Source organism: Erpetoichthys calabaricus, chromosome 16, assembly GCF_900747795.2.
Source record: "Erpetoichthys calabaricus chromosome 16, fErpCal1.3, whole genome shotgun sequence".
Taxonomy (NCBI): domain Eukaryota; kingdom Metazoa; phylum Chordata; class Cladistia; order Polypteriformes; family Polypteridae; genus Erpetoichthys; species Erpetoichthys calabaricus.
Genome location: NC_041409.2, coordinates 96860831 through 96888709, shown reverse-complemented (window position 1 = coordinate 96888709; position 27879 = coordinate 96860831). Strand labels below are relative to the sequence as shown.

General features: G+C 45.3%; 1 protein-coding gene across 1 annotated transcript in view; it reads left to right on the top strand.

Moving 5' to 3' along the window:
- The window catches only part of kiaa0586 (KIAA0586 ortholog), a 210980-nt gene extending 183659 nt beyond the window's left edge, over positions 1–27321 (top strand). Inside the window, exons 26-29 of the mRNA XM_028822337.2 lie at positions 6510–6696; positions 7628–7725; positions 9139–9226; positions 27053–27321. Of these exons, the coding sequence (XP_028678170.2) occupies positions 6510–6696; positions 7628–7725; positions 9139–9226; positions 27053–27198 (519 nt within the window). The 3' untranslated portion in view covers positions 27199–27321. The remainder of the gene's footprint in view (positions 1–6509; positions 6697–7627; positions 7726–9138; positions 9227–27052) is intronic.
- Positions 27322–27879: the final 558 nt, after the last annotated feature.

The following is a 27879-nucleotide window of genomic DNA, read 5'->3' as shown; positions in this document are numbered from 1 at the left end:
AATTTTTTCTTTAACCACAATTTTTGTGGTTATACAGTCATATGAAAAGGTTTGGGACCCCCTCTCAGCTTGTATAATAATTGACTCTCCTTTCAACGATGTTTTGGAATCAAATCTGTACACAGATGTATTCACAATTCAACTCTTTTGCAGCCAGGAATACGGTCATATGAAAAAGTTTGTGACCCCCTCTCAGCCAGCATAATAATTTACTTTCAACAATAAAGATAACAGTGGTATGTCTTTCATTTCCTAGGAACATCTGAGTACTGCAGTGTTTTCCTAACAAAGATTTTTAGTGACGCAGTATTTAGTTGTATGAAATGAAATCAAATGTGAAAAACTGGCTGTGCACAAATGTGGGTCCCCTTGTCATTGTGCTGATTTGAATGCCTGTCACTGCTCAATGCTGATTACTTGGTGTGATGAGCTCGTTAAGCCTTGAACTTCATAGACCGGTGTGTCCACTCATGAGATATAAAGGGATTTAAGGTGGTCAATTGCAAGTTGTGCTTCCTTCCCTTTGACTCTCCTCTGAAGAGTGACAGCATGGGATCCTCAAAGCAACTCTCCAAAGATCTGAAAACAAAGATTGTTGAGTCTCCTGGTTTAGGGGAAGGCTACAAAAAGCCATCTCAGAGGTTTAAACTGTCAGTTTCTGTAACTGTAAGGAATGGAATCAGGAAATGGAAGGCCACAGGCACAGTTACTGTTAAACCAGCAGGTCTGGCAGGCCAAGAAAAATACAAGAGCAGCATATGAGCAGGATTGTGAGAATGGTGACAGACAACCCACAGATCACCTCCACAGACCTGCAAGAACATCTCGCTGCAGATGGTGTATCTGGACATCGTTCTACAATTCAAACATCTGTATGGCAGGGTGATGAGAAAGAAGCCCTTTCTGCACTCACGCCACAAACAGAGTCGCTTGTTGTATGCCAATGCTCATTTAGACAAGCCAGATTCATTTTGGAACAAAGTGCTTTTGACTGATGAGACACAAATGGAGTTATTTGGTCAGAGCAAAAAGCTCTTTGCATGGCGGAACAAGAACACCGCATTCCAAGAAAAACACCTGCTACCTACTGTCACCTGCAGCCACTGTGGCCCTCCAGGACCGGAGTTTGAGACCACTGGCCTAGGGTATCTGAAGAAGTGATGCTGATCTAACGTTTTTTTAAGGAAGACCTTGATGGTGTCTCTGAATCGATTTTTTTCTGGCCACTGTCAGCTTAGCTGGAAGTAGAGGACTCTCCTTGGGCTCGACCGAATTTGTTGAGATTGTGTTGGTTTGGACATGTGCAGAGGAGATATGCTGGGTATAATGGGAGAAGGATGCTAAGGATAGAGCTGCCAGGCAAGAGAAAAAGAGGAAGGCCTAAGAGAAGGTCTATGGATGTGGTGAGAGAGGACATGAAGGTGATGGGTGTAACAGAACAAGATGATGAGGACAGAAAGATATGGAAGAAGATGATCCGCTGTGGCGACCCCTAACGGGAGCAGCCAAAAGAAGAAGAAGAGGACTCTCCTTGGACTGATCACAGCGACTTAAAAACGACAAGTGCAACAGCTTCCATATTTCTTTTGTGAGCCCTGACAGTTGAAGTCACAGAGAGTGCACCCTTTTGATTTATAGTCCATTGCTTCTGTTTGCTGGGCGGATTAACTTTAATAAGGCTCTGGGAACTTGTCTCGCCTCGTTTTATAGTACTATTGTGTGGGTGGGTGACATGTCTGAAGGATCACATGGTAACGGAAGTTTATTGCTGTGTGATGTAATGTACAGTATGTCGACTTGGAAGGTTGTACAGTTGTGGCCAAAAGTTTAGAGAATGACACAAGTGTTGATTTTCACCAAGTTTGCTGCTTCAGTGTTTTTAGATATTTTTCTCAGATGTTTCTGTGGTGTACTGAAGTAGAATTACAAGTTCAGAAGTTTCAAAGGCTTTTATTGACAATGACAAGAAGTTTATGTAAAAAGTCAATATGATCAGTGTTGGCCCATCTTTCTTTTTCAAGACCTCTGCAATTTGCCCTGGCAGGCTGTCAATCCATTTCTGGGCCACATCCTGGCTGATGGCAGCTGCCCATTCTTGCATAATCAATGCCTGGGGTTTTTCATAATTTGTGGGTCCACTCGCCTCTTGAGGATTTGACCACAAGTTCTCAATGAGATTAAGGTCTGGGGAGTTTCCTGGCCATGGACCCAAAATTTCAATGTTTCGTCCCCTGAGCCACTTAGTTCTCACTTTTACCTTATGGCCCGGTGCTCCATCATGTTGGTCACCAAACTGTTCTTAGATGGTTGGGAGAAGTTGCTCTCAGAGGATGTTTTGGTCCCATTCTTTATTCATGGCTTGGGATTGGGGCACCACCAGTGCAGAGCTTGCTCAGAAATGGCAGCAGGCAGCTGTGAGGGAGGTGAAGACTTTTGGAGGATGGCCTGCTGGGTGTTTAGAAGGGCAGCAAAGAAGCCAAGAAAAACATCAGGGACAGACTGATATTCTGGGATTGGACTGCTGGGGGAAAGTCATTGTCTCTGATGAATCCCTTTTTCGATTGTTTGGGGGCATCCAGAAAAAAGAAATGGTGAGTGGCACTACCATCAGTCCTATGTCAGGCCAATAGTGAAGCATCCTGAAGCCATTCGTGTCAGTCAAGGCAGTGCAGGGCTCACTCACCATATGGCCTAAGAACACAGCCAGGAATAAAGAATGGGACCACAACATCCTCCGAGAGCAACTTCTCCCAACCATCTAAGAACACTTTGGTGACCAATATGATGGAGCACTGGGCCAGAAAGCAAAAGTGAGAACTAAGTGGCTCTGGGCACAAAACATTGAAATTTGGGGTCCATGGCCAAGAAAGTCCCCATTGAGAACTTGTAGTCAATCCTCAAGAGGCGAGTGGGCAAATTCTGACAAACTGCAAGCATTGATTATGCAAGAATGGGCAGCTGCCATCAGTCAGGATTTGGCACAGAAATTGACTGCCAGCCTGCCAGGGCGAATTGCAGAGATCTTGAAAAAGAAAGAAGGGTCTACACTGCAAATAAACTTCATGTCATTGTCAATAAAAGCCTTTCATACTTCTGAACTGCTTGTAATTCTACTTCAGTACACCACAGAAACATCTGACAAAAAGATCTAAAAACACTGAAGCAGCAAACTTTGTGAAAACCAACACTTGTGTCATTCTCCAAACTTTTGGCCACCACTGTACTTCATGCAGCAGTCTGTTTAATTGAAGTGTTTAGGGTGGCATCACGGCCAAGACGAGTCACAAGGTAAATGTATCCCTGTTTTGAGTTGTACACATGCAACATCTTGAGTCTGAATTAAAAAGAGAAATATTTTGAGCTTGACGCTCTGAAAAATTAAGTCAAATTATAATATTTAATCAAGGCAGTACACTTAAACAAAGCAAGTGATTGCTACGGTGGCAGTTTGATGTGCCCGAGTCACGCAGGTAGACGGCTTTATGCTTGTCTGAGGTGCTCGTTCACATTTGCATTTCATTAACATTTTTCATTTCATTAGCTAATCTTTTTCGGTGTGAAATGAGGCATCTGAATGCATAATGAATTTAGCTGGCTCCAAGAGCTACCGCGTTCATAGCTGAATATTAAATAAATTCAAGTGTGCTTAAATTAAAGTTGGAAGAGAAATTTTCAAATTATCCCACTCAGCTTTGCATTACCGTGGGCTCCGCAATGAAGCATAAACAATGAGATTTTTCCGTTCCTCCTCAAACTCCGCCACTAGCAGGACAAGTCTGTTACAGTAGGTACAGTCGACTCCAGAAGTATTGGCATCCTTCATGAAAATGAATTTATAAAAGGGACCACACATGCAATGAGTGATACTTTGTGCTTAAACAGTTGGGTAGGCCGCATGTTTTTCTGGTCAAACAGACTTTTAGAAGAAAATATAAAGTTTTCCTTTAGTAATACAAATTTTCATAATAAGGCAGATTCCAAAAAATATTGGCACCCCCATATGTCAGCATTTGGTGGAGAAAGAACATTCCGCCTCTTTCTGTAGAGCTTAGCAAGGCTGGAGAACACTTGTGGGGTATCCTGGACCACACGTTTTCGTTTTCTACCCCCTTGTTTTTGTTTTTTACCGTGATGCCATTTTGTGTTATTATGGATGTCACCGTTTTGCTAGGATGGAGTTGGTAGGGGAAGTGGCAGCGGCTGATGTCATTTGGCGTCACGGAATAAAAGCAAGGAGGAGAACCAAAAAGACAAAGACAAGAGCTAAAGTAGCAAAACCAAAAGAAGCGATAACTATAGGAGGGGATGATAAGAAGCGACGAGCAGAGTGGAGCAGTGGCCTTTTTGTGCTGGTTGGTCCATGGTGGTGAAATACGAGGCGAGTCTAAAGAGAACATTCTCGGTTTACTGGTCGATCTGCATTGCAGCCCAATGCCCGCAGCATTCATTTAGTCATCACCGGTCAATTTCGAATCCTAATTCACCTTCCATGCTTGACTTGGGATATGATTTGGGGGGGGGGGGGGGGGGAAATAAAATACCCACTGAAGTGTAGAAGCCAACATTGTGGAGTTGCCACTTAGGGGGTTTTCATTTTTGTCTGGTATGTCCTGTTTGGTGATGGTGAAATGTTAGTAATAATACTGATAGCTCAGATACTTGGGCTTGTAAATATGGGGTCTGGGTCTTTAATAGGTTTGCACGAATGCGGAGGGGCTTGTGGGATTTGTAGTTTGTAGATGTAGGCACTACATATAAAACTAGAAGAGAAAGATGTGGCAGGCTTTCCAGACTTTGCCATTTCCCATCGACTACATCATCAGCAGCATCTCAGACCCTTTATTAACTGGATGTTGGTGGCGGAGCAGGATATTGGACGACCATCAGTTACGGGGACGGCGCTGGTCACTTTTTCTGCCATCTACAGTTGCTGTTTGTGAAGAGGCCCACCTCAGAAGATTGTTCTCTTTCTGGACACTGGTTTGAGGGCTGTGCTGTTTATCTATGTCTCCAGGAAGCAGTTTACTAATGGGGATTATTCCAATCACAAGGAGTTTGTGATCCTCCAGGGGCGTACCGCTCCCCAAATCCCGACACGGGCTGGCTGAGACACAAGTTCAACACCGCACACACATTTATTTAAGTGGGGAAGCGTTTTTCTTTTTCATTCCCCACCACTCAGCACAGTACAAAGCACCAATACAATCAAACACCGTCCTTTCTTCTTCTGTCTTTCTTTCTCTTTTTTGACCTCCACTCCTCCTCACAAGCTTTGTCCACCACCACCACCTGACTGGCTCTCTGATTGGTGGTGAGGCGGCTCCTTTTATAGCCCACCCGGAAGTGCTCCAGGTGTTTCTTGATCATCTTCCGGCTGCATTTCCGGGTGAAGTGGAAGAGGTTCCTCCAAAGACCCTGCAGCACACCTGGCGGTACCTACGGAGCCCAACAGGGCTGTTCCAACATGCCCTGCCAGGATCTGCAGAGTTGTAGCAACCCAGGAGGGGGGCTGCCCTCTAGTGTCTTGGGGGAGATAATGTCACAAGTATGATCTTTCACTCAGCCGGCGTCCTGGTTGGGTAATGCTCCTGGCCATCCGTCACAAGTTATAACACCAAACGTCAACTGAGACCTTGCAAATTTCTTGCAAATCCAGGGTGACTTACAACTGGTCACATTTCTTATGTTGTTCCAATTTGGGTGACTTGTCTGAGGTCACGTGGTGTCAGTAGTGGGATTTAAGCCCATTTTTAAACTTAGGCCCACAATCACTTCTGGAGATCTTCCAGGGTCCTGGATTACGTCACAAATCCCTGGTTCCATATTCATAAGGCTTTCTCTAACAGCACCAGGTATTCCTGTACTTTTCCAGACACCATAGATGCTTGCTGCTGAGGACAAGACTGGCTGATCCTCCCAGCAGTCTTGTGAAGCTGCCCACCTTAGGAACCTAGGGTGGGGGGGACATTCATTGTTTCCAGGTCTGAATAGACTTTGCACTTTGACGTCTGTCTGTTTGTCAGTCCTTCACAATTTCTAACATAACATATTATAGTCTCTGTTCAGGTGGCGTCCCTACCGACTATCGACACAGGTTCTCTGTTTCTTGGGATGACGTACTTTGTCTCACTCTTTTAATTCAGCGGCTGGGCGTATCGCTCAATACGTCTTAATAGGGCATTGCCACCATGTTCAACAAAGATCTTACATCCCATCTTCATTTCTTCTTATGATGCAACAAGAGACTGTTCTTCATTTATTTGGCAAACATCATGCTTTTTGAAATAGCAGACAGTAGAATTTGTGTGAAAAGCTTACCCCATTTGACCGATTATAGCCATTAAGACGTATTAACATGTAATCAGTTTTCTTATACAGACTTTAATATACTAACGTTCCCGCCATCCTATAGTGTGTGACCAGTCCTTTGCGCTGTCACATAGTTCATCTGTCGCAGATGAACTATGGCTGCCCACATCACTCTGTGACCCTCCTATGTGTCTTTTCAGATGGACTTCAGTGAGGACAGCAGCGTCGGAGAGGTCAGCGAGGGACAGAGGCCAAGGCTGACTAGAGCAGCGGAGGTCGTCATGACTGGGCACTCTCTCTTGAAGCCCAGGCCTATGCCGAGCAAACGAGCAAGTGAGCTGAGAGAGCGGCGACCTGCATCACCTGGCCAGTGCAGTGCAGAAGCAGGTAAAGGCTTCTCTCTCAATGGCTAAAAGTGGGCTTTGTGGTGAGTGGCATGTCACCGTGAGACCCTCTTGAGTTTCATGATGCATACTTAATGTAATCTCCTCCACTTACATTGGTCTGTGAAAAGATGGTGTCAGTATTAAGAGACAGCCTTCAAAAGGTCCACTGAGTGAACCGTTCTGTGTGATGTGGAGATGGTTTGCTTCAGTAGGCACAGGAAAGCAGCACAGCAGTGGACTCTGATGTCAAATATGCCCGCTATGTGTACCTGGGCCTGGGTTAATGTACCATGGCACTGAATCCGTAAAGAGCCAAAGGGTGACCCTTCACCACGAGAGGCTCCATGCTGTGTAGATTAGAAAGGGTTGTCACTGGCACACCCAAGCAGCTCATTCTAAAGACATCACTCTTGACAGCCACACGGTGTGATCTAAGTGGGTGCCACTAGATACCACAGAGAGGGCTCTGTGCCTTAGTTGACATCAAGTATGTCATCGTTTTGTGCATTTGGTGACAATCAGTACATGATGTAGGAGGCAGAGACTGTTCTCTGTCGGGTCATATAATAAGACTGACGCAGATCTTTGTGTGCCCAGGGCAAGTGACATCACTTCCCTGATGCCATTCCTTCATGTTTCGCAGCATTCAGCATCCAGTTTGCAGCGTGAGGATTTAGACAAATAGAACAGATTAGTGAAAAGGCTGCCATGTTGCACTGACGTCATGTTTATCTCAATGCACTGCTAACAGACACTTTGGTCAAAGTTCTGCCCGTCATTACATCATCAGTCTTGGCACAGGCTGTACCTTTGTACTTTCCTTTAGCTGTCACTGGGGGATATGTCAAGACATTTTGGCCCCTACCAGTTAACCTGTGCCAGTTGGAGGTGTGACATAAACATCACTGACATGCTCTTTTTGTTTTTGGAAGATGTAGGCCGTGATTCTGTGGCATTTGAGGGGAGCCAGGGCCCCATGAGTCTGCATGAACTAGAAGATGAGCCTGGCACTGTGTCTCAGGACGACCAGGTGGGTGCTTCTCTCTTTGTGAGGATTTGCTTATTGTAGTCCAAACAATTCACTCAATCCCAGTGTGTATGTGTGTGTTCTTTGTTTGGGGGGGATTATTTCTTCCATGACGCCATTATTCTAGAGCAGGGGTGGCCAGTGTTGGTCCTGAAGAGCCACAGTGACTGCAGGTTTTTGCTCCAACCCAGTTTCTTAATGAGAAGTTAATTATTGCTGATGAAGCACTAATTGCTCAACAGACGTTTTAATGCTTCATTTTAGTGGTCTCGCTTGTTAAGGTTCCCCACCCTTTATTGCTTATTTCAATCTTAAACATCTGCATTGAGTGTTTTTAATGGCTCCTTATTTAGTAATAAGATGTAAATGACAAAGCAGCCAGCAGTTCTCCGTCTCACTTGTTTCCATTTACATCTGTTTGTGTTCATCACGCTCTGTTTGATTTAATAAAACACTTAATAGAAAAATGTGGCAGACTGAAAATGGTACGTTTTAGGCTTCAACTCATTTGGGTGACATCCATGGAAAGGAAACAAATCTACAATATAAGAACCTTACATTGCAGACTAACAAGCCATAAAATTAAATACGGTCTGAGATTGTCAAGGATTGGTTTCTAATGAAGCAACTGGGTTGGAATGAAAACCTGCAGCCACTGCGGCTCTCCAGGACCGACACTGCCCACCCCTGCTCTAGACTAATGTGTGTGAGTGTATAAACCATGTGGTTTATTGTGAGGTGAAAGTGGCCACCAGAAATCAGAATTAACGTGATTATATTCTGCAAGCATCTTTGTCTTCCTCATTGTGGATCTTCAAGTTTATTGGCTGGTGTACATAGTACAGTGAAACTCTTATGTGAATAGCGACCACCTTCAGCCACCTTCTCCAATACATATGGAAGAAAAGCCCACCTGTATTGCAGATGCGCAGCAGGCCTCACCCCCTGGGTCTTAAGGGCACTTATTCTTCGCAGGCCTCCACTGGTTTGCGATCCTCACTCAGTAATTTTGCAGTGAAGTGAAGTGCACTTGACAGTTGTCAGCCACCAGGGGGTGCTAAAGTTGCACAAGTTATCCGCAAATTGAGGCAGGTTGTGAAGTGCAACTGTGTTTATTTTCCCCAGCGGGACCCCTGCTGCTCAGCAGACCCTCACTTTTATTTAATTAAAGATGATGCATTGATGTTGGGTTTATGAGTGTGATCAATACACCAGCTGTCATCAGTTACGCATGACATACCACTAAGCAGTGTCGCGGTGGCACTCTGAAACATGACGATGGCCTTGTGGATACGTGTGCTGGTGTGGCTTTATGCTTATGGTCGCCGTCAGTACTCTAAAGTGCCTTTCTCCACGCTGACCCTCCTTACATTTGTTTTCCCTGTCACATTGACGCTTTCTTGTCTGTTCATGCAGGTTCTGGAAATGTCTGAAGGAGAGCACAGAGGTGCGCCGATTCAAGTGAAGCCTTACGATAGTCAAATTCAGGTCTCCGATAATTCAGGTAGGTAGTAATACAACTGAAGACGCACACACACCTAGTTGAGAGACCAGAGGTAACAGCGGGGCGTGTACCCCCCCCCCCCCATGACACCAGTGTTTACAGACCTTGGTTTGAGAGGGTATTCGGACCCCTTCACGTTTTCACATTGTATTATGTTGCAGCCTGATGCCAGAATTACAGAAATTTGTTGTTTTCCCCTCCTCGTGCCCCACTTAATACCCCAAAACTGCAAAGCGAAAACAAGATGTCGACATTTTTGAAAATGTATTAAATATAAAAAAAAACCTGAGACATGTCACTGACACAAGTATTCAGACCTTTTTGTTTTCGCTCAGGTGCGTCCCATTCTGTTGATCATTGCTGAAATGTTTGGCGTCCACCTGCAGTCAGTTCAGTTTATTGGACGGATTAGGAAAGGCCCACATACCTGTCTATGGAAGACCCCACAGCTGATCCATGAGGTCGAAGGGATTGCCAACAGACCTTAGGGGACAGGCTTGTGTCAAGGCACAAATAGGGAGAAGGCTGCAAAATATTTGCTGCTGGATTGAAGGTTCCCAAGACCACAGTGGCCACCATAATCCTTAAATAGGAAACATTTGCAGCAACCAAAATTTCTCCTCCTGCTGACCGTCCTGACAGAGCGATTAGGAGAGAAGAGCTTTGAAAAAGACTTGACCAAGAACCCAATGGTCACACCAGTCCAGGGAACCAGTGTGGAAATGGGAGAAACTTCTAGAAGGGGACAACCCCGCACCAATCTGGCCTTTATGAGAGAGTGGTCAAACGTGAAAGCCCACTTCCAAGTTTACAAAAGAGGACCAAAAGGACACTCAGAAGTCACTCATCGTCGAACAAGCTGCAGGGCCTCACGTGGACTTGGAAACTGAGTTCTATTGTCCTGCCACTCGTTTCAGTCTGATCTCTTTGTGAGTGACCAGATGGGAGGAGCGGCAGGCTGCGGCGAAAACGACCAAAAGTGAATAGTCGGCCTCTGCTAGGCCACACCTGCCTGCGTGAGACCACAGTCCCGTCACTTTATATGACACGCCTGCCTTCAAGCTCTCTGCAGCGGCAGAGTGGACGGCAGCCAGGTGATCTCCGCCCCCCCCCCAACAACCCCCCCAAATTTGCTGGGATTGCCAGCAGAACTTAGGGGACAGGCTTGTGTCAAGGCGCTAATAGGGAGAAGGCTACAAAATATTTTCTGCTGGATTGAAGGTTCCCAAGAGCACAGTGGCCACCATAATCCTTAAATGGGAAACATTTGCAGCAACCAAAACTCCTCCTCCTGTTGACCGTCCTGACAGAGCGATTAGGGGAGAAGGGCTTTGAAAAAGACTTGACCAAGAACCCAGTGGTCACAACGGTCCAGGGAACCAGTGTGGAAATGGGAGAAACATCTAGAAGGGGACAACCCTGCACCAATCTGGCCTTTATGAGAGAGTGGTCAAACGTGAAAGCCCACTTCCAAGTTTACAAAAGAGGACCAAATGGACCCTCAGACTGTGAGACACCAAGACTGAATTCTAAGTGTCAAGTCTGGGGAAAACCAGGCACTACAGTGCCCTCCAACAGTTGGAGCATGGCGGTTGTAGCATCGTGGATTTGGAGATTAGTCAACGTCAAGGGAAAGGCAAACAGAGCAAAGTACAGAGATACCCTTAATGAAAACCCGCTTGAGAGTGCTCTGCACCGCGGACGGGGCGAAAGGTTCATCTTCTGACAAGACGCAAACCAAAGACAACACACAGGAGCGGCTTAGGGACAACTTTGTTGAATATCTTTGAGTGGCCCATCCAGAGCACAGACTTGAACCCAACTGAACATCAAGGGAGGGAGGGGCCTGAGCACAGCTGTCCACTGGTGGTCTCCATCCAGCCTGACAGAGCTCAAGAAGGTCAGCTGAGAAGAAGGGCCAAAAATAAATAAATCCTCTAATCCAGGAGTGGAAAGCTTGTCAAGTCAGACCTAAGACTCCAGGATTGAATGGCCGGCAAAGGGGCTTCGAGAAGTACTTAGCAAAAGGGTCTGAATGCTTGAGCAATGTGACATTTCCGGTTATTTTTATGTTTAATAAATTTGCAAAAATTTCTATAAAGTCAGGTTTTTTGCTGTGTTGCTTGATGAGGGGAAAGAAATGAATTGAAATCATTTTAGCACCAGGCTGTAAACAAAAATGCAATAAAGTGAAGGGGTCTGAATGCTTTTTGAGCCCCGCTGCAAATGCGACTGAGCTGCAGTCATCATACGTTGTGGCAGCCCCGCTCAGAGTACGACACGTTGGCAGTCATTTGGGGTCCTTTTGTGCCAAGAAGTCACTCATAGTCGAACAAGCTGCAGGGCCTCACGTGGACTTGGAAACTGAGTTCCATTGTCCTGCCACTCGTTTCAGTCTGAACTCTTTCTGAGTGACCAGATGGGAGGAGCGGCAGGCTTCGGCGAGAACGACCAAAAGTGAACAGTCGGCCTCTGCTCGGCCACACCTGCCTGCGCGAGACCACAGTCCCATCACTTTATATGACACGCCTGCCTTCAAACTCTCTGTAGCGGCAGGGTGGGCGGCAGCCAGGTGATCCCCCCACCGTTCACAAACTGAGCAGGCTGTACGCCATGCGTGCGCGCTGTGTGTGTGCCGAGCCTGCCCCGTTTCCACACAAGGCATCTTTGACGAGCCGAGACGAGCGCCACTTCCAGGGTCACAGCTGCGCACTTGAACAGTGGCCCCAGTGTTCTCTCACACTTCAGCTGATGTGAAAAGCGGTGCAACCCAGCGAAAGTAAAGCGCCGGCCTAATGAGCCTAAATGTCAGTTTGCCGAGCTCTTCAATGGCCTGCTGTTCTGCCTCGGAGCACAACGGGGGGTCTGCGGAGACATTGCTGCTTTATGTAAGGATTTAGGAAAAGTTATGAAAAGTCCACTCTCTGAGCCTTTGCTCTCCAAAAGAGAAACTGACCCCACCTGTGTGAATATGTTCTGCTACTATCCAGGGGAAATAAGTACCTGTGGGCACTCTGGTGATGCCAGGGAGCAACTCATCTTGAGGAGGTAACTGTGTGCCATGGACAGAGCTAAAGTGGCAACAGCACATACAGTGCATCCGGAAAGTATTCACAGCGCATCACTTTTTCCACATTTTGTTATGTTACAGCCTTATTCCTAAATGGATTAAATTCATTTTTTTCCTCAGAATTCTACACACAACACCCCATAATGACAACATGAAAAAAGTTTACTTGAGATTTTTGCAAATTTATTAAAAATAAAAAAACTGAGAAATCACATGTACATAAGTATTCACAGCCTTTGCCACGAAGCTCAAAATTGAGCTCAGGTGCCTCCTGTTTCCCCTGATCATCCTTGAGATGTTTCTGCAGCTTCATTGGAGTTCACCTGTGGTAAATTCAGTTGACTGGACATGATTTGGAAAGGCACACACCTGTCTATAGAAGGTCCCACAGCTGACAGTTCATGTCAGAGCACAAACCAAGCATGAAGTCAAAGGAATTGTCTGTAGACCTCCGAGACAGGATTGTCTCCAGGCACAAATCTGGGGAAGGTTACAGAAACATTTCTGCTGCTTTGAAGGTCCCAATGAGCACAGTGGCCTCCATCATCCGTAAGTGGAAGAAGTTCGAAACCACCAGGACTCTTCCTAGAGCTGGCCGGCCATCTAAACTGAGCGATCGGGGGAGAAGGGCCTTAGTCAGGGAGGTGACCAAGAACCCGATGGTCACTCTGTCAGAGCTCCAGAGGTCCTCTGTGGAGAGAGGAGAACCTTCCAGAAGGACAACCATCTCTGCAGCAATCCCCCAATCAGGCCTGTATGGTAGAGTGGCCAGATGGAAGCCACTCCTTAGTAAAAGGCACAAATGGCAGCCCGCCTGGAGTTTGCCAAAAGGCACCTGAAGGACTCTCAGACCATGAGAAAGAAAATTCTCTTGTCTGATGAGACAAAGATTGAACTCTTTGGTGTGAATGCCAGGCGTCACGTTTGGAGGAAACCATGCACCGCTCATCACCAGGCCAATACCATCCCTACAGTGAAGCATGGTGGTGGCAGCATCATGCTGTGGGGAACTGGGAGTCTAGTCAGGATAAAGGGAAAGATGACTGCAGCAATGTACAGAGACATCCTGGATGAAAACCTGCTCCAGAGCGCTCTTGACCTCAGACTGGGGCGACGGTTCATCTTTCAGCAGGACAACGACCCTAAGCACACAGCCAAGATATCAAAGGAGTGGCTTCAGGACAACTCTGTGAATGTCCTTGAGTGGCCCAGCTAGAGCCCAGACTTGAATCTGATTGAACATCTCTGGAGAGATCTTAAAATGGCTGTGCACCGACGCTTCCCATCCAACCTGATGGAGCTTGAGAGGTGCTGCAAAGAGGAATGGGCCAAACTGGCCAAGGATAGGTGTGCCAAGCCTGTGGCATCATATTCAACAAGACTTGAGGCTGGAATTGCTGCCAAAGGTGCATCGACAAAGTATGGAGCAAAGGCCATGAATACTTATGGACATGGGATTTAATCCATTTCGGAATAAGGCTGTAATATAACAAAATGTGGAAAAAGTGATGCGCTGTGAATACTTTCCGGATGCACTGTATAGTGAGTGCCCTTCCATTTCTTGGTGTATCCAATGTTTTGGCTGGTAGTATACTTAATTACTCACACTGCAGGAGCAGCAAACAAATAACAAAAAAAAAAAAACAAACAAAATCAAATTAGACAAATCATGCCGTCCATTCAGGAGAAACCTGGTCCACCCAAGCTTGTAAAGGAGCATACTGGCTGTGAGACTGAGGTGACATGTCACAGTGATGCCTGGACCCCCTCTCACCAGAACAGCTTCCTTTTTTTTGTACCTTTGTGTCTTTGCAGAGTCACAACCCAAGTTTCTCACATGCCAATGTGTTCACGACCCTCTCCATGAGTTTAATGCCATCATTTGAGTGGTGGGAGTGGGGTGGTCCCCCTTTGCGAATCATGCATAATTGTCAAAACTTGGAGGGGTTCAGGGGTTGTCTAAGGTTAGCTGTGATCCACCTGCGAATTGAAAGCTTTCACCAGAGTGGTAAGGACTGAAGGTTTTTGTCCAGGGTTGGCCATGGCCCACAGGTTGGCAAACGCTGACCTAATCTTTTTTAATGACCTGGGCTTCAGCTTGAACTCCTCAATGTTGACTGTGTTGCTGCTAAAGCCTTTGTCACATTAGATGACGTTTCCTGTGATTTTCAGTCATAGCTTTCATTTACATAACCTTAGTGCGTCGGAGGCAGTTGTCCTTATAGTCCCATGAAGTTGATCGCCTAATGTGACATGGCCAACAAGTCTGCAGCTCACTATAACAAAATGTGCTTCATTGTAGGTGTGGGCTCTGTGGGCATAGAATGTAGCGATGAAGAATAGGGAACATTGTGGGCTTTGGAACTATCAAACAGAAGAGGGGCTTGTCTTTCTAAAGGCTTATGCTTTATGTACTGAAACGAGAAAGAGAGAGATATGTTCAGGGCTGTTTGTAACTCATAGGGATCATTTGTAACCTGGCAGGGATCTTTTGTAACTTGGGATAGTGATCATTTGTAACCTGGCAGGGACAATTTGTAACTTCCTGTCTATAGAAAAATGGTCAGGATAACAAAGTGAAGAATAATATTTATATCTTCATTGCATTCCCTCCTCTGAAGAGACTCATTTTGTGTTTTAGAGATATTAAAAAAGATTCCCATATACTGTAGATAGATAGATAGATAGATAGATAGATAGATAGATAGATAGATAGATAGATAGATAGATAGATAGATAGATAGATAGATAGAATGCACAGACGTACATAAATACATATAAACATTTGTCCCCAGGAAAAATTTGGCTTTTCTCAGAAGCCCTTTAAATAGATAAATAAATATATACAGCATACACAGTCACTATTGAGTAACTTGGCCATTACAGGACACTGAGGCATTATGTAGGCGTATTATCAGTGACATAAAGGAGCCCCAGTCGTGTTTCTTCACACGCTTCTGCTGAATGATGCGTTGACTGAAAGTCCTCAGTGTTGGGATGTCACAGAGAGGACGGGCACCATTGTTCATAATGGCACTCGGTTTTTGTTTTCCCCTTTGCTACGACCTCCTAGGGTTCCAGAGTGTGTCCCATAACTGAGTCTGGCCTTTTAATCAGCTTGTTGGTTCGGTGGGCTTCTCCTGAAGTGATATTGTGAGCCCAGCACACCACAGTGTCGATGATCACACTGGGCATCACAGAGTTGTCGAAGATGTGAAGGATGTCACTACCCACGTTAAAGGAGTGCAGTCTCCTAAGAAATAAAGAGCCTGCTCTGCCCTTTCTTCTATAGTTCCTCTGTGTTCAGAGACCAGTCCAAACTGTCACTGATGGGGACCCCCAAGTACTTGTAGGTGTAGACCACCTCTTCGCCCACTCCCCTTTGGGTGAGGTGGATGTCAGTAATCAGTTTCTCGCTTTTGCTGATGTTAAGCATTGCAAACAATTCTCTTTGCACCAAGAAGCCAAGTTCTCCACCAGACTGCTCTCCTGTGTCTCATCACCCCCCAATAAGTGCAGAATCATCTGAGAATTTCCGGCAGGGACATGACCTGCTGTTCTGTTTAAAGTCTGAGGTACACCGAGTGAAGAGAGGAGGAGGCAGGCCTGTTCCCTGTGGTGCTCCAGCGTTGCTCACATTCACATCGGAGACACAGACCTTGAGGCTCACAGACTGCCGTCTCCCCCACAGATAGAAAGGAAATAAAAGAAGAACAAAAGGATAAAACGGGCCAAGCGAGACTGCAGCTGAGCTCCTCTTAACCTGTTAGCCCGTCATACAGTGCTGGTTCTGTCGAGCATCGTGGGGTCTTTGGACCTCGCAAACAGAAGAAAGGCTCATTTGTCTAATGTCTGGTGTTGTAAGGTGTTTTGGAAACAAAAAGAGTTTGCTGCCGAAGTTGCTGCAGCTGTTAACCCTTCGTACAGCACTGGCGCCGTCAGGCAGCACACTAATACGAGGCACGCGTTACTGTGCTGGACGGTTGGCACACAGTCGCTTAATGTGATTTTCAGTTGTTCAGATTGACGTGGTCTGGCGACAAGGCCAGTGCCTACGGCTGGGTATTCTGACATACCCATCAACTAGAAGTTGTGTAATGTGGCATCGGCCTTACCTATATGTGCCAGCCTTTCCGCAGCAGTCGTGTTTCTTTTCCTGTGGAGGCAATTTTTTGGCTCCCAGCAAGCGAGACGGAGTTGTGAAGTGTTCATTTCACAAAGTCGCCTGGCATCCAGAGAATAGCTGAATGCCATCCCAAGTGACAGCAGCTAACCGATTCCTACGATTTTTGGGGGAGGTTCATTTTGTCTTAGCCCTTTTTGTGACACAGTCAGTAGCGTGATGCACTGGAGGTGGCAGAAAAGCTCATTTGAGCCTGTACACTGGGGTCAAAGGGCAGTGGGACTCTGCAGCCAGTCGGGGTGTCCTATTCTGGGTTGAGGAAAGCGGTATAAAGTCACTTGAGCGAGTGTGTGCCCCCATAGATGGCAGACATGCTGCTTGGCATTTGTTTGGGATGGCTGCTCGGCGTTGCTTCTTACGTGGATGGGCAGCAAGAGGCCTTTTCTGTTGGAGTCTGTAATTTGCTGTCTCTGCCAATAAATGTTTGGTCGCTTTCCCGTTTGGCCCAAGCACGGCGGGGGCCATCCACACAGTTGGCAGTGACCATCAGCAGCTGGTGTCTGTCTGGCCGCCCCCTCCAAATGCTAATAACGTAGGAGCCTGCTTTAGGAATACAGCTAATGAGTGGTCCAGGTGGTCATAATGACAGCATCGTCAGCTTTATCGGTCAACAGGAGTACAATAGGGGACGTGAAGGAAGTAACAGTCACCAAATTCAGAGTGAGCCTCCTCCTTATTCACCGGCACTCACGGCTGTGAGGAGCATCTTGACATTCGATTAGATTAGGTATACTTTATTAACCCCCGAGGGGAAATTCAAATGCATTCTGCAGCCGAAACAAAAAAACATTCAATCATGAAATACGCAGATAATGACGCAAAACGTCAGTATTGGACAACAGAATAAATTTATATAATACAATAAAGATGCTAAAAAATAACTAGTAAATTTAAAGTTTGTTTAAAATGAGGGAATTGTAGGATGCTTTGAAATGTCTAATGGCAGCAGGCAGAAAAGATCCCAAGGTCTTGAGGGGGCTTTATAGCATACCGTGGAGGAATGAGCCTGTGGCTAAAAGTGCTCAAGAGAACGCCTCCTAGAGGGGATTTTTCATGACGACATTCAACTTTGCTGCCACCATCTATTTTTCCAGAGCAGCCTCCACAGTCAGTCCCGTTAGGAAGTTGGCTTTACTGCTGAACTCAAGTTTGCTTCCCCAGGAGACCACCATGTAGAGCAAACACAACGGCTACTCTGGACTGGTAAAACATTTGCGCCAGCTTGTGGCCCACATCAGAAGACCTCAGGAAGTCCAATCTGATTGTGATTTGAATTTTGAATCATCATTAATTATTTGCTTCGGAATCATTTTGGTAGCAGTACTGAGGTCTGAAAGCTGCCATCGATACCAAAGTCAAAATTTTAGTCCCTGTCCACCACTAGTGTGGTGTTCTCTGTGCTACTGACGGGTGTGGTGTCATCATGCCAAGATGAAAAGAGGCTCTCTAAGGTCCTCAGAAAGAAGGTTGTAGATGCCTAGGAGTCTGGCAAAGGATCTCTAAAGACCACCAAACTATTTGAAATCAACCATTCAACTATAAGGAAAAATCATCTCCAAGTGGTGTTGATTTCACATGACTATGAATTTGACCAGGACTATCCGGCCCTGCAAATCCAAGAGCTGACTGTCTGATAACTTAAAGATGTCTCCAAGAAGCCCAAAATGTCACAGTGGGATCTGCAGGTACAGTTGGGGGAAATAAGGATCTGTGGTCCCAACTGCCTTCAGATCATTAACAAGCTCCCCCCATGTAGTTTTGGGCTGATCCCTCAACTTTCTCATGATCATCCTCACCACCACATGAGACAAGATCTTGCATGGAGCTCCAGACCGAGGGTGATTGATGGTCATTTTCTATTTCTTCCATTTCCGAATAATCGCACCAGCAGTTGTCACCTTCTCATCAAGCTTCTTGCTGATGGTCTTGTAGCCCATTCCAGCCTTGTCTCTGACGTCCTTTGACAGCTCTTTGGTGTTGTCCATGGTGGTGGAGAGGTTGGAATGGAAGAAATGGATTCTGTGGACAGGTGTGCTTTCTACACACCAGGAGTTGAGATCAGGAGTATCTGGAATTGATTGATCGATTGATTGATTGTAATCCACAGCCAATCGGTGGGAGTCAGAATTCTGGCTGGGTTGTAGGCGATCAAATCCTTATTTCTCTCAATGACATGCAAATCAATCTATAACTTTTATGTAATGTGTTTTTTTCTGGATTTTTGGTTGATATTCTGTCTCTCTCCATTAAAAAGAAACTACCATAAACATTAGAGACGGTTCTTTTCTTTGTAAGTGAGCAAATTTACAAATTCATCGGGGATCAAATCCTTATTTTCCCCCACAGTATCTCTTGTAACGTCTGGTGCCAAAGTGCATGCATCTTCAATCCGAAAAAGACACCCAGATTTGATGTGCTTGCAAGGTGTGCCAGGAAAAAGCCAGAGAGAACATTGGAGCAGGACTACAGTTTGCCATTGGACATCTAGACAAAGACCAGGCCTTCTGGAGCAATTGGCTATGAACAGATGAATCAAAGATAAGAGTTGTTGGACCAGCACAGAAACAGAACAGACATGTTTGGCAGAAACCCAAGACAGCTTTTCAGGATTAGAAGATCCCCTCATACCAGCTGGGAAGCTTGGAGGTAGAAATGTCCTGTCCCGTTTCACTACTACACGGGCGGAGCCGTGGGGGGCGGCTACTAGTAAATATAGTGATTGATATGAAAGGTGCTGTATTATAGATAGAACAAGAAATGTGCTATACAATGGATTAATAGCTAAATAGAGGTGAAAACTTCTGAAAAAAATGGAGATACAGTAATCCCTCACTTATCGCGGGAGATAGGTTCCAAGGCCGACCGCGATAACTGAATTTCCGCGAAGTAGGGACACCATATTTATTTAATTATTTAACGTGTATTTGGACGTTTTTAAACCCTTCCTGTATTGTTTACAACCCACCCTTTACTCTATTAATAAGAGGGACAACCGCTAAGCAATATGAAATCGGTAGATAAGTTTACACTTACTGTATAGCGAAGTACACGTAGCTATATATGACGTGATGATGGTGATGAATATGCTGCGCAGTAAAAATGATGACGATGAAGGTCATAATCCCCTGAATGCAGTAGCAGGAGCACGTTAATGCTGAATGAGTGAGATGAGACTTCCTGGTTAATGCAGCACTCCGTCGCTGAGCCAATCAGCAGCACACAGGAACTTAACTGTGTGCTCTGATTGGGTAGCTTCTCAGCCATCCGCCAATAGCATCTCTTGTATGAAATCAACTGAGGAAGCAAATACCAGAAGTAAAAAGACCCATTGTCCGCAGAAACCCGCGAAGCAGCGAAAAATCCACATTATATATTTAGATATGCTTACATATAAAATCTGCGAAGTCGTGAATCCGCGAAAAGTGAACCGCGAAGCAGCGAGGGATTACTGTAAATGTGAAAAGCACGATATGATAGATATTTAAAAGTGCTGTAAAATGCAGAAAGAGGTGGGACCTGCTATACAATAATGCTGTTTAATATGTGGGTTATGAAAATGTTGCTATTTGATAAATTGATGTGAAAGACACTATATAATACCAGATATCCATCCATCCATTGTCTCCCGCTTATCCGAGGTCGGGTCGCGGGGGCAGCAGCTTGAGCAGAGATGCCCAGACTTCCCTCTCCCCGGCCACTTCTAGCTCTTCCGGGAGAATCCCAAGGCGTTCCCAGGCCAGTCGAGAGACATAGTCCCTCCAACGTGTCCTGGGTCTTCCCTGGGGCCTCCTCCCGGTTGGACGTGCCCGGAACACCTCACCAGGGAGGCGTCCAGGAGGCATCCTGATCAGATGCCCAAGCCACCTCATCTGACTCCTCTCGATGCGGAGGAGCAGCGGCTCTACTCTGAGCCCCTCCCGGATGACTGAGCTTCTCACCCTATCTTTAAGGGAAAGCCCAGACACCCTGCGGAGGAAACTCATTTCAGCCGCTTGTATTCGCGATCTCGTTCTTTCGGTCACTACCCATAGTTCATGACCATAGGTGAGGGTAGGAACATAGATTGACTGGTAAATTGAGAGCTTCGCCTTGCGGCTCAGCTCCTTTTTCACCACGACAGACCGATGCAGCGCCCGCATTACTGCGGACGCCGCACCGATCCGCCTGTCGATCTCACGCTCCATTCTTCCCTCACTCGTGAACAAGATCCCGAGATACTTGAACTCCTCCACTTGAGGCAGGATCTCGCTACCAACCCTGAGAGGGCACTCCACCCTTTTCCGGCTGAGGACCATGGTCTCGGATTTGGAGGTGCTGATTCTCATCCCAGCCGCTTCACACTCAGCTGCGAACCGATCCAGAGAGAGCTGAAGATCACGGCCTGATGAAGCAAACAGGACAACATCATCTGCAAAAAGCAGTGACCCAATCCTGAGCCCACCAAACCGGACCCCCTCAACGCCCTGGCTGCGCCTAGAAATTCTGTCCATAAAAGTTATGAACAGAATCGGTGACAAAGGGCAGCCCTGGCGGAGTCCAACTCTCACTGGAAACGGGTTCGACTTACTGCCGGCAATGCGGACCAAGCTCTGGCACCGATCGTACAGGGACCGAACAGCCTTTATCAGGGGGGCCGGTACCCCATACTCTCGGAGTACCCCCCACAGGATTCCCCGAGGGACACGGTCGAATGCCTTTTCCAAGTCCACAAAACACATGTAGACTGGTTGGGCAAACTCCCATGCACCCTCCAGGACCCTGCTAAGGGTATAGAGCTGGTCCACTGTTCCGCGACCAGGACGAAAACCACACTGTTCCTCCTGAATCCGAGGCTCGACTATCCGACGGACCCTCCTCTCCAGGACCCCTGAATAGACTTTTCCAGGGAGGCTGAGGAGTGTGATAGACAGATACCAGATAGATATATAAAATATACTGTATAATAGTTCATGTGAAAGCTGCCATATAATAGATTGATATGAAAAGCACGGTGAATAACCTGATGCGTACTGTAGATCCATCCATCCATCCATTTTCCAACCCGCTGAATCCGAACACAGGGTCACGGGGGTCTGCTGGAGCCAATCCCAGCCAACACAGGGCACAAGGCAGGAACCAATCCCGGGCAGGGTGCTAACCCACCGCAGCGTACTGTAGATATAAGATATAATAAACAGATTTCTGTACTAAATGGTAGGTGAATCAATTGATATGAAAGGCAATATAAAATAGATATTTTAATTGCTTTATAATTCAGAAAGCGTGGGACCTGCTCTTCAATAATGCTGTTTAATATATGGGTTATGAAAATGGTCCTACATGATAAATTGATGTGAAAGACACTATATAAAGTATCCTGTATAACAGTTCTTGTGAAAGGTCCCATACAATAGATTGATATGAAAAGCATGATGTATAACCTGATGCGTACTGTAGATATAAGATATAATAAACAGATTTCTGTACCATTTGATAGGTCAATCAATTGATATTGAAATTGTTGTTTTTTCTCTTTTCTGAAAGCTCTGGTCAAATGTTTTGAGGACCTGAGCAGATCAGCATCCCTGAGACCTTCACCTTTCTTTATTTTCAGATATTGTATGATGGACACCAGTTGTTTTGGCTCATTTTGTATCTCATTATTGTTTGGCAGCTAATTAAGGAAAAAGAAACAATGAAGGGGGCCGAGTCTTCAAGAACAAGTCAATTAAAATGAATTCAAAAGAAGTTCATTAGCAGCAACAACAGGTCACTAATTAAGAAAAGGGTGAGAATGAAAACCTGCAGCTACTGAGGCCCTCCAGGACCGGAGTTTGAGAACCCTGGCCTAACTTGTCGCTGAAAGGCGCTATATAACGGCACGTTGGTAGGATGCGCACCGAGCCCGGGCCTGCGACGTCACATTTCCTTTCGTAGCGCTGGCCGGCTCCGCTCCACTCGGGCCTCCTCCAGATGCTATCAATAATTGGCCTGTGCTGGAGGCTCGCTTTCTGCTTTTTTCCACTCGTCTCTCCCGACTCCTCAAACCTGTTTTTGGCTAAACAGACGCCTGCTAATAATTACAGTGCCTCGGCGCAGCACTAGACTCTGTGGAGACAGTGGCGTAACTCGGCCGAGGCTTTTATGTTTTTTTTTTCCAAATCTGCCAAGCTTTTAGGCAGCTGTTCACATATGTAAAGTATATCATTTAAAAAATAAAAAAAAAAAGGGTTAACGCAGGGCACGAAATGCACTTCCCAGGCCGGAAGGGAATGACAAATTACAAATCGCTTTGTAATCCTGCCTCCCCTCAGACGTTGATCTCACTCGCAGGGTCGGGAGGCTTTCAGGCCACCTCAGCCCTAACTCTTGTGCCGCGTCATGTTGTAACGCAAGGCGCTTTATTCGATCTCGTGGGAGGCATTTTAATGAGTCAAATGTGCTGCCCCTCTGTAATTAATGGACAGACAGACAGGAAAGGTGCTCTAAAGAACTGATAGGCGAGAAAGGCGCTCTTTACATTTGATACAGAAGGCTCTCTATAAAATCAGAGTCGTAGTGAAGAGTGTCACATGACAGATAATGAAAGGCGAGCTGTGAAATGAGAGGCAAAGAAATACAAATGTGAAAAGGTCCCCGTAATAGAGAGAGAAATATGAAGGGCATCGTATGATAGACGAATGGGAAAAGTGCCATTTAATATTAGATTTATGGGAAAGGCACCATATGAATTAATTGCCTGACTGATATGAAAGGTGCTATTTAATACCAGATATGTAGGAGGATGCAAAAAGTTCCATATAACAGTTAGATAAGAAAAGTGCTATATAATAAATAATCAGGAAAGGCACTGTATTGTAGATCGATCAGCAGACATACAGGGTGCCATATTATAGATGGAATAGGAAACGGAGTGACTGGTAAATACAAGATGTGAAAAGTTCTGCACATAAGCTGAGAGAGTGTGAAAGGCGCTATATGAGAATAGATGTGAAAAGTGCTATCGGCGCTATATGAGAATAGATGTGAAAAGTGCTATCAGATAATAAGATCTTTGTGATGGATAAGCTGGTCGACAGATGAGAAAGCCACTATATGAAACCAAATACGTAGTTATGAAATGTTTTGTATAATGGGGGTAAATATGATAGACATGAAAAGGTGCTGTATGCTGGAAAGAATAGGAAATGTGCCTTCAAATAATAAGAGGGAAAGGAGCGGTATACAGTATGAAGGATACGGTGACTGGTGAGACAGCCGCTATATGAAACTAAAAACATAGTTATGAAATGTTTTGTGTAATAGGTGTAAATTGTTATCGGCATTGTTATCACTCTTTAGTTTAATATTGTTCTTTATCAGTAAGCTGCTGCTGGAGTATGGGAATTTCCCTTTGGGATTAATAAAGTATCTATCTATCTAAATATAATGATAGGCATGAAAGGTGGTGTATGATAGAAAAAATAATACGATCTTTGGGAAAGGAACGGTATACAGTGTGAAGGATAAGCTCATTGGTGAGAAAGCCGCTATATAATACCAGATACATACATGTAGCTATGAAAAGTTCTATAGAAGTGCCATATAATATGCATGAAAGGCACTATATAGTAAATATAATGATTGATATGAAAGGTGCTGTATTACAGATAGAACCAGAAATGTGCCATACAATGAAGATACATCTGAAAGGCACTATATGATACATATTAAAACTGTTTTCTAATGCAGAAAGAGGTGTGACCTGCTATACAATAAATGTGAATAGTGCTGTTTAATATATGGATTATGCAAATGGTGCTACATGATAAATTGATGTGAAAGACACTATATAATACTAGATACATATATAAAATATGCTGTATAATAGTATATGTGAATGGTGCTATATGATAGATTGATTTGAAAGGCACAGTGTATAACCTGATACATACAGTAGATATAAAATATAATAAACAGAGTTCTGTACTAAATGGTAGGTGAATCAATTGATATGAAAGGCACTATATAATAGATATTAAAATTGCTTTATAATGCAGGAAGAGGTGTGACCTGCTATACAATAGATGTGAATAATGCTGTTTAATATATGGGTTATGAAAATGGTGCTATATGATAAATTGATGTGAAAGACACTATATAATACCAGATACGTACATATATATATATATATATATATATATACAGTATATAAAATATACTGTATAATAGTTCATGTGAGAGGTTCCATACAATAAATTGATATGGAAGCACTGTGTATAACCTGATACATACTGTAGATATAAGATGTAATAAACAGATTTGTATACTATATGATAGGTAAATCAATTGACATGAAGGGCACTATATAAAGCCACATACATAAACTGATATGTGTGTAAAGTGCTTTATATATTTATTTTATGAAAGGTGCTATATGATTGATTGACTGAAATTAAAGGCACTATATAACAGCAGACACATAGATGCAGTATATTTAAAAGTGCTTTATAGTATAGATTTATGTGACAAGTGTGATATGAAATATGAAAGGCACTATATAACACCAGATACGTACAGCATATTATGAAAAGAGCTATATATATTTTTTTTCTAAGAGGTGTTATATGATTGATAAATTGATAATGAAAGGCACTATATGACACCAGATGCATAGATAGAAACAGCATATGTGAAAAGTGCTCTATAATTAATATTTAAGTGAAAGGTGCAATAGAAGAGATGGCCCGCGTGGTATGAAAGTCACTATATAATACAGATACATAGGCAGATAGCGTATACGTAAAAAAGATTCTATATGATAGATTGTTTGATATGAAAGGCATTCTATAACACCAGATACATACGGTATACTTGAAAAGTGCTATATATTTTTGTGAAAGTCGCTATGTGATTGATAGATTGATATGAAAGGCACTATATAACTACAGATAGGTAGACAACAGTGTATTGTATAGATGTATGTGACCGGCGTGATATGAGGGATGGAGTGATGGATGCCGCATATGTGAACGGTGCTCTATGACAGGCTGACTAATATACAAACACACACATACTGTAGATAACGTGTAAAGTGATGCGCTATATTATACACTGTCGATAGACTATTTAATAATTAGAAAGAGTTTAAAGGTTCAGGACCGTATGATGGATGCGTAGGAAATGTGCTGTCGCCTACGTGGCTCTTTGCCTCGTACTTTTTAACATGTAAAAGTGGATTTGTGCCATTTTTTGGGCTTCAGTGATTTTTTTTTTTGTTTCCCTCTGCCTCTGGCAGCATTCCTGAAGGCTGCCACCACCTTTGCTGATCCCCCCCAAAAGTGCAAACGGAATGTGAAAGTCGCCTTATTAACACTCGCGTGCCGCTCTCGTCACTAATTAGCGTATTCCTCAGACTCGCTGCATACTTGCCGATTCCAAGCCCGATTCCTGCGTGTGGACTGGCAGGCCGTCTCCTCCCTGAGTTGGCTGCCGCGCCTCGACACACATACGGCGGTCCCATCCACTTGGCTGCGTATCCATGGAGACAGGCGCCCTTGCAGCCCGACGCTTATCAGTCCCCCTCACATAAGTCGGCGTCGGACAGAATGCCAGCCTGACTAACCCAAAGCTCTCCGCTCACGTGGCAGCGAGGGCACACTGTTGTCACACTGAGGCTCGTCTGCTCCACATGGGCACCTCAAGCATTGTGGCCCTCTGGTGGTGGGGATGTGTGATGCTCAAGGTTCACCTTAGGAAAGGCGCTATATACACACTAAGGTGCTCCTGGTGCAAGTTGCTTTACCAGATGTTTACTCTACAAAGGCGCTATACAATGTGTTTGGACTGCAAGCTCTGTGCTCACCACCAGCCCCGTCAGAGCTCGTTTTATTCTGTGCCTAATCTCAGGCTGGCAGGGGGGCAGCAGTAAGGACAGGCGGTGACAAGTAGCACGCCCGTCAGTAGTGCCTCAGAGTGGCTCGGCCTGCTATGACTTTGAACCGAATCCCAGTCTTCAGTTGGCACAACCCCACTCCCGGCACACAGGTTAGTGGCACTGTTTGAAACTGCTGCCATGCAATTCTAGGCACCTGCAATGTGCCGCTTACTTGGCACTCGTTTTGTTTTCACATCTCGGATTTGTTTTTCCTGAAGTGACAGGACGACAAACTGTGAAAGCAGACGTGAGAGTGTCAACACTGTCTGCCGGGGAGAAACCGAGGTGCGAGAATTGGCGGCGGTGGTGGCAGTGGGGGAGGGGGAGCCTCCACCAAAATATAGACGAGGTGTCGGTGCTGCCACAGGCGCTTTGTTCTGAGCCAGTCGTGCCATCGGTTTGAATCCACGTCAGCAGAAGAGGCCATCAGAAAATATTAGTTTGGCTTCTTGTGCCAGACTGTTGCGGACCCTGCAGCACCAGGGGGGTGATGAGACACAGTGGTGAACTGGCTGGCACTGATCCCCCTTTCCAAGAGTCAAATTGAATCAAATGCCAGGCACCATCACACAATAGCACGCCACTGTGAATCTCCCCACTTACCTAGACGTCCACAAGAGGCCGCTGTGTCACCCGGTGGCACTTCTGCTGACCCTTTTGATTGTTTTCCCATTTCAGAATCCCCAGACGAGGGCATCGCTACACACCAGAAGGTTGGCCTGAAGATGGCGCTGACACTGCCTTCTGCGCACACCGAGGAGCAAAGTGAAAGCCCCAGCGCGCTGGAGAGTGACACAGACACGTCTGCTGGTGACATCTTTTGATTGTAAAGTCTGTGCCATGACCTGGCACTGTCCTCTCCATTTTTGTTCTTTCCTGCTCTCACTTTATCCTTTTATTCTTTTCTACATCTGCACTTTTAATTAATAAAACACATTTTTCTTTTTTTTTAAATCTCAATCTCAGGTCTGTTCTGTAGTCGCGCTCACCGCATCGATATGCGAAGACGCTGCTCTTCACTTGACATATGCTGTCACGTGTGCTCAGCCGGTGGTGAGATGTAGGTGACGAATGCGGCAGGTTTGACTGCAGGTGATGCACTCAAATCTCGCTTAGAACGGTTTGATGTGGCACAATGGGTGCCCCCAAAGCTCAGCCTTACACTAAGATGCCAGCAAGCTGTAAGCACTAAGGCTAAATCTGCTTTGACATTCCCTTGGCACACACTCTTGTATCAAAGACGTCTGCCAAATGTGGGCGATGTTTATGTGGACAGTGGGCTTTAGATCAGGTGATCAATGGGGCAAACCGAGGGCATGCCAGCAGGACGAGCTATCGATAACTGGATTGTGTTCCCAAAATGCATATGGCGGTCCTGCTAGTCCGTTAATGCTTTATATACGGGGTGGAGGGTTACCTGCAGCTTCTTTACTGGCAACGTGTATTTGCGTAGCCCTCTTCTACCATAATATGAACAGAACTGGCATCTTGGAATAGAATATTTT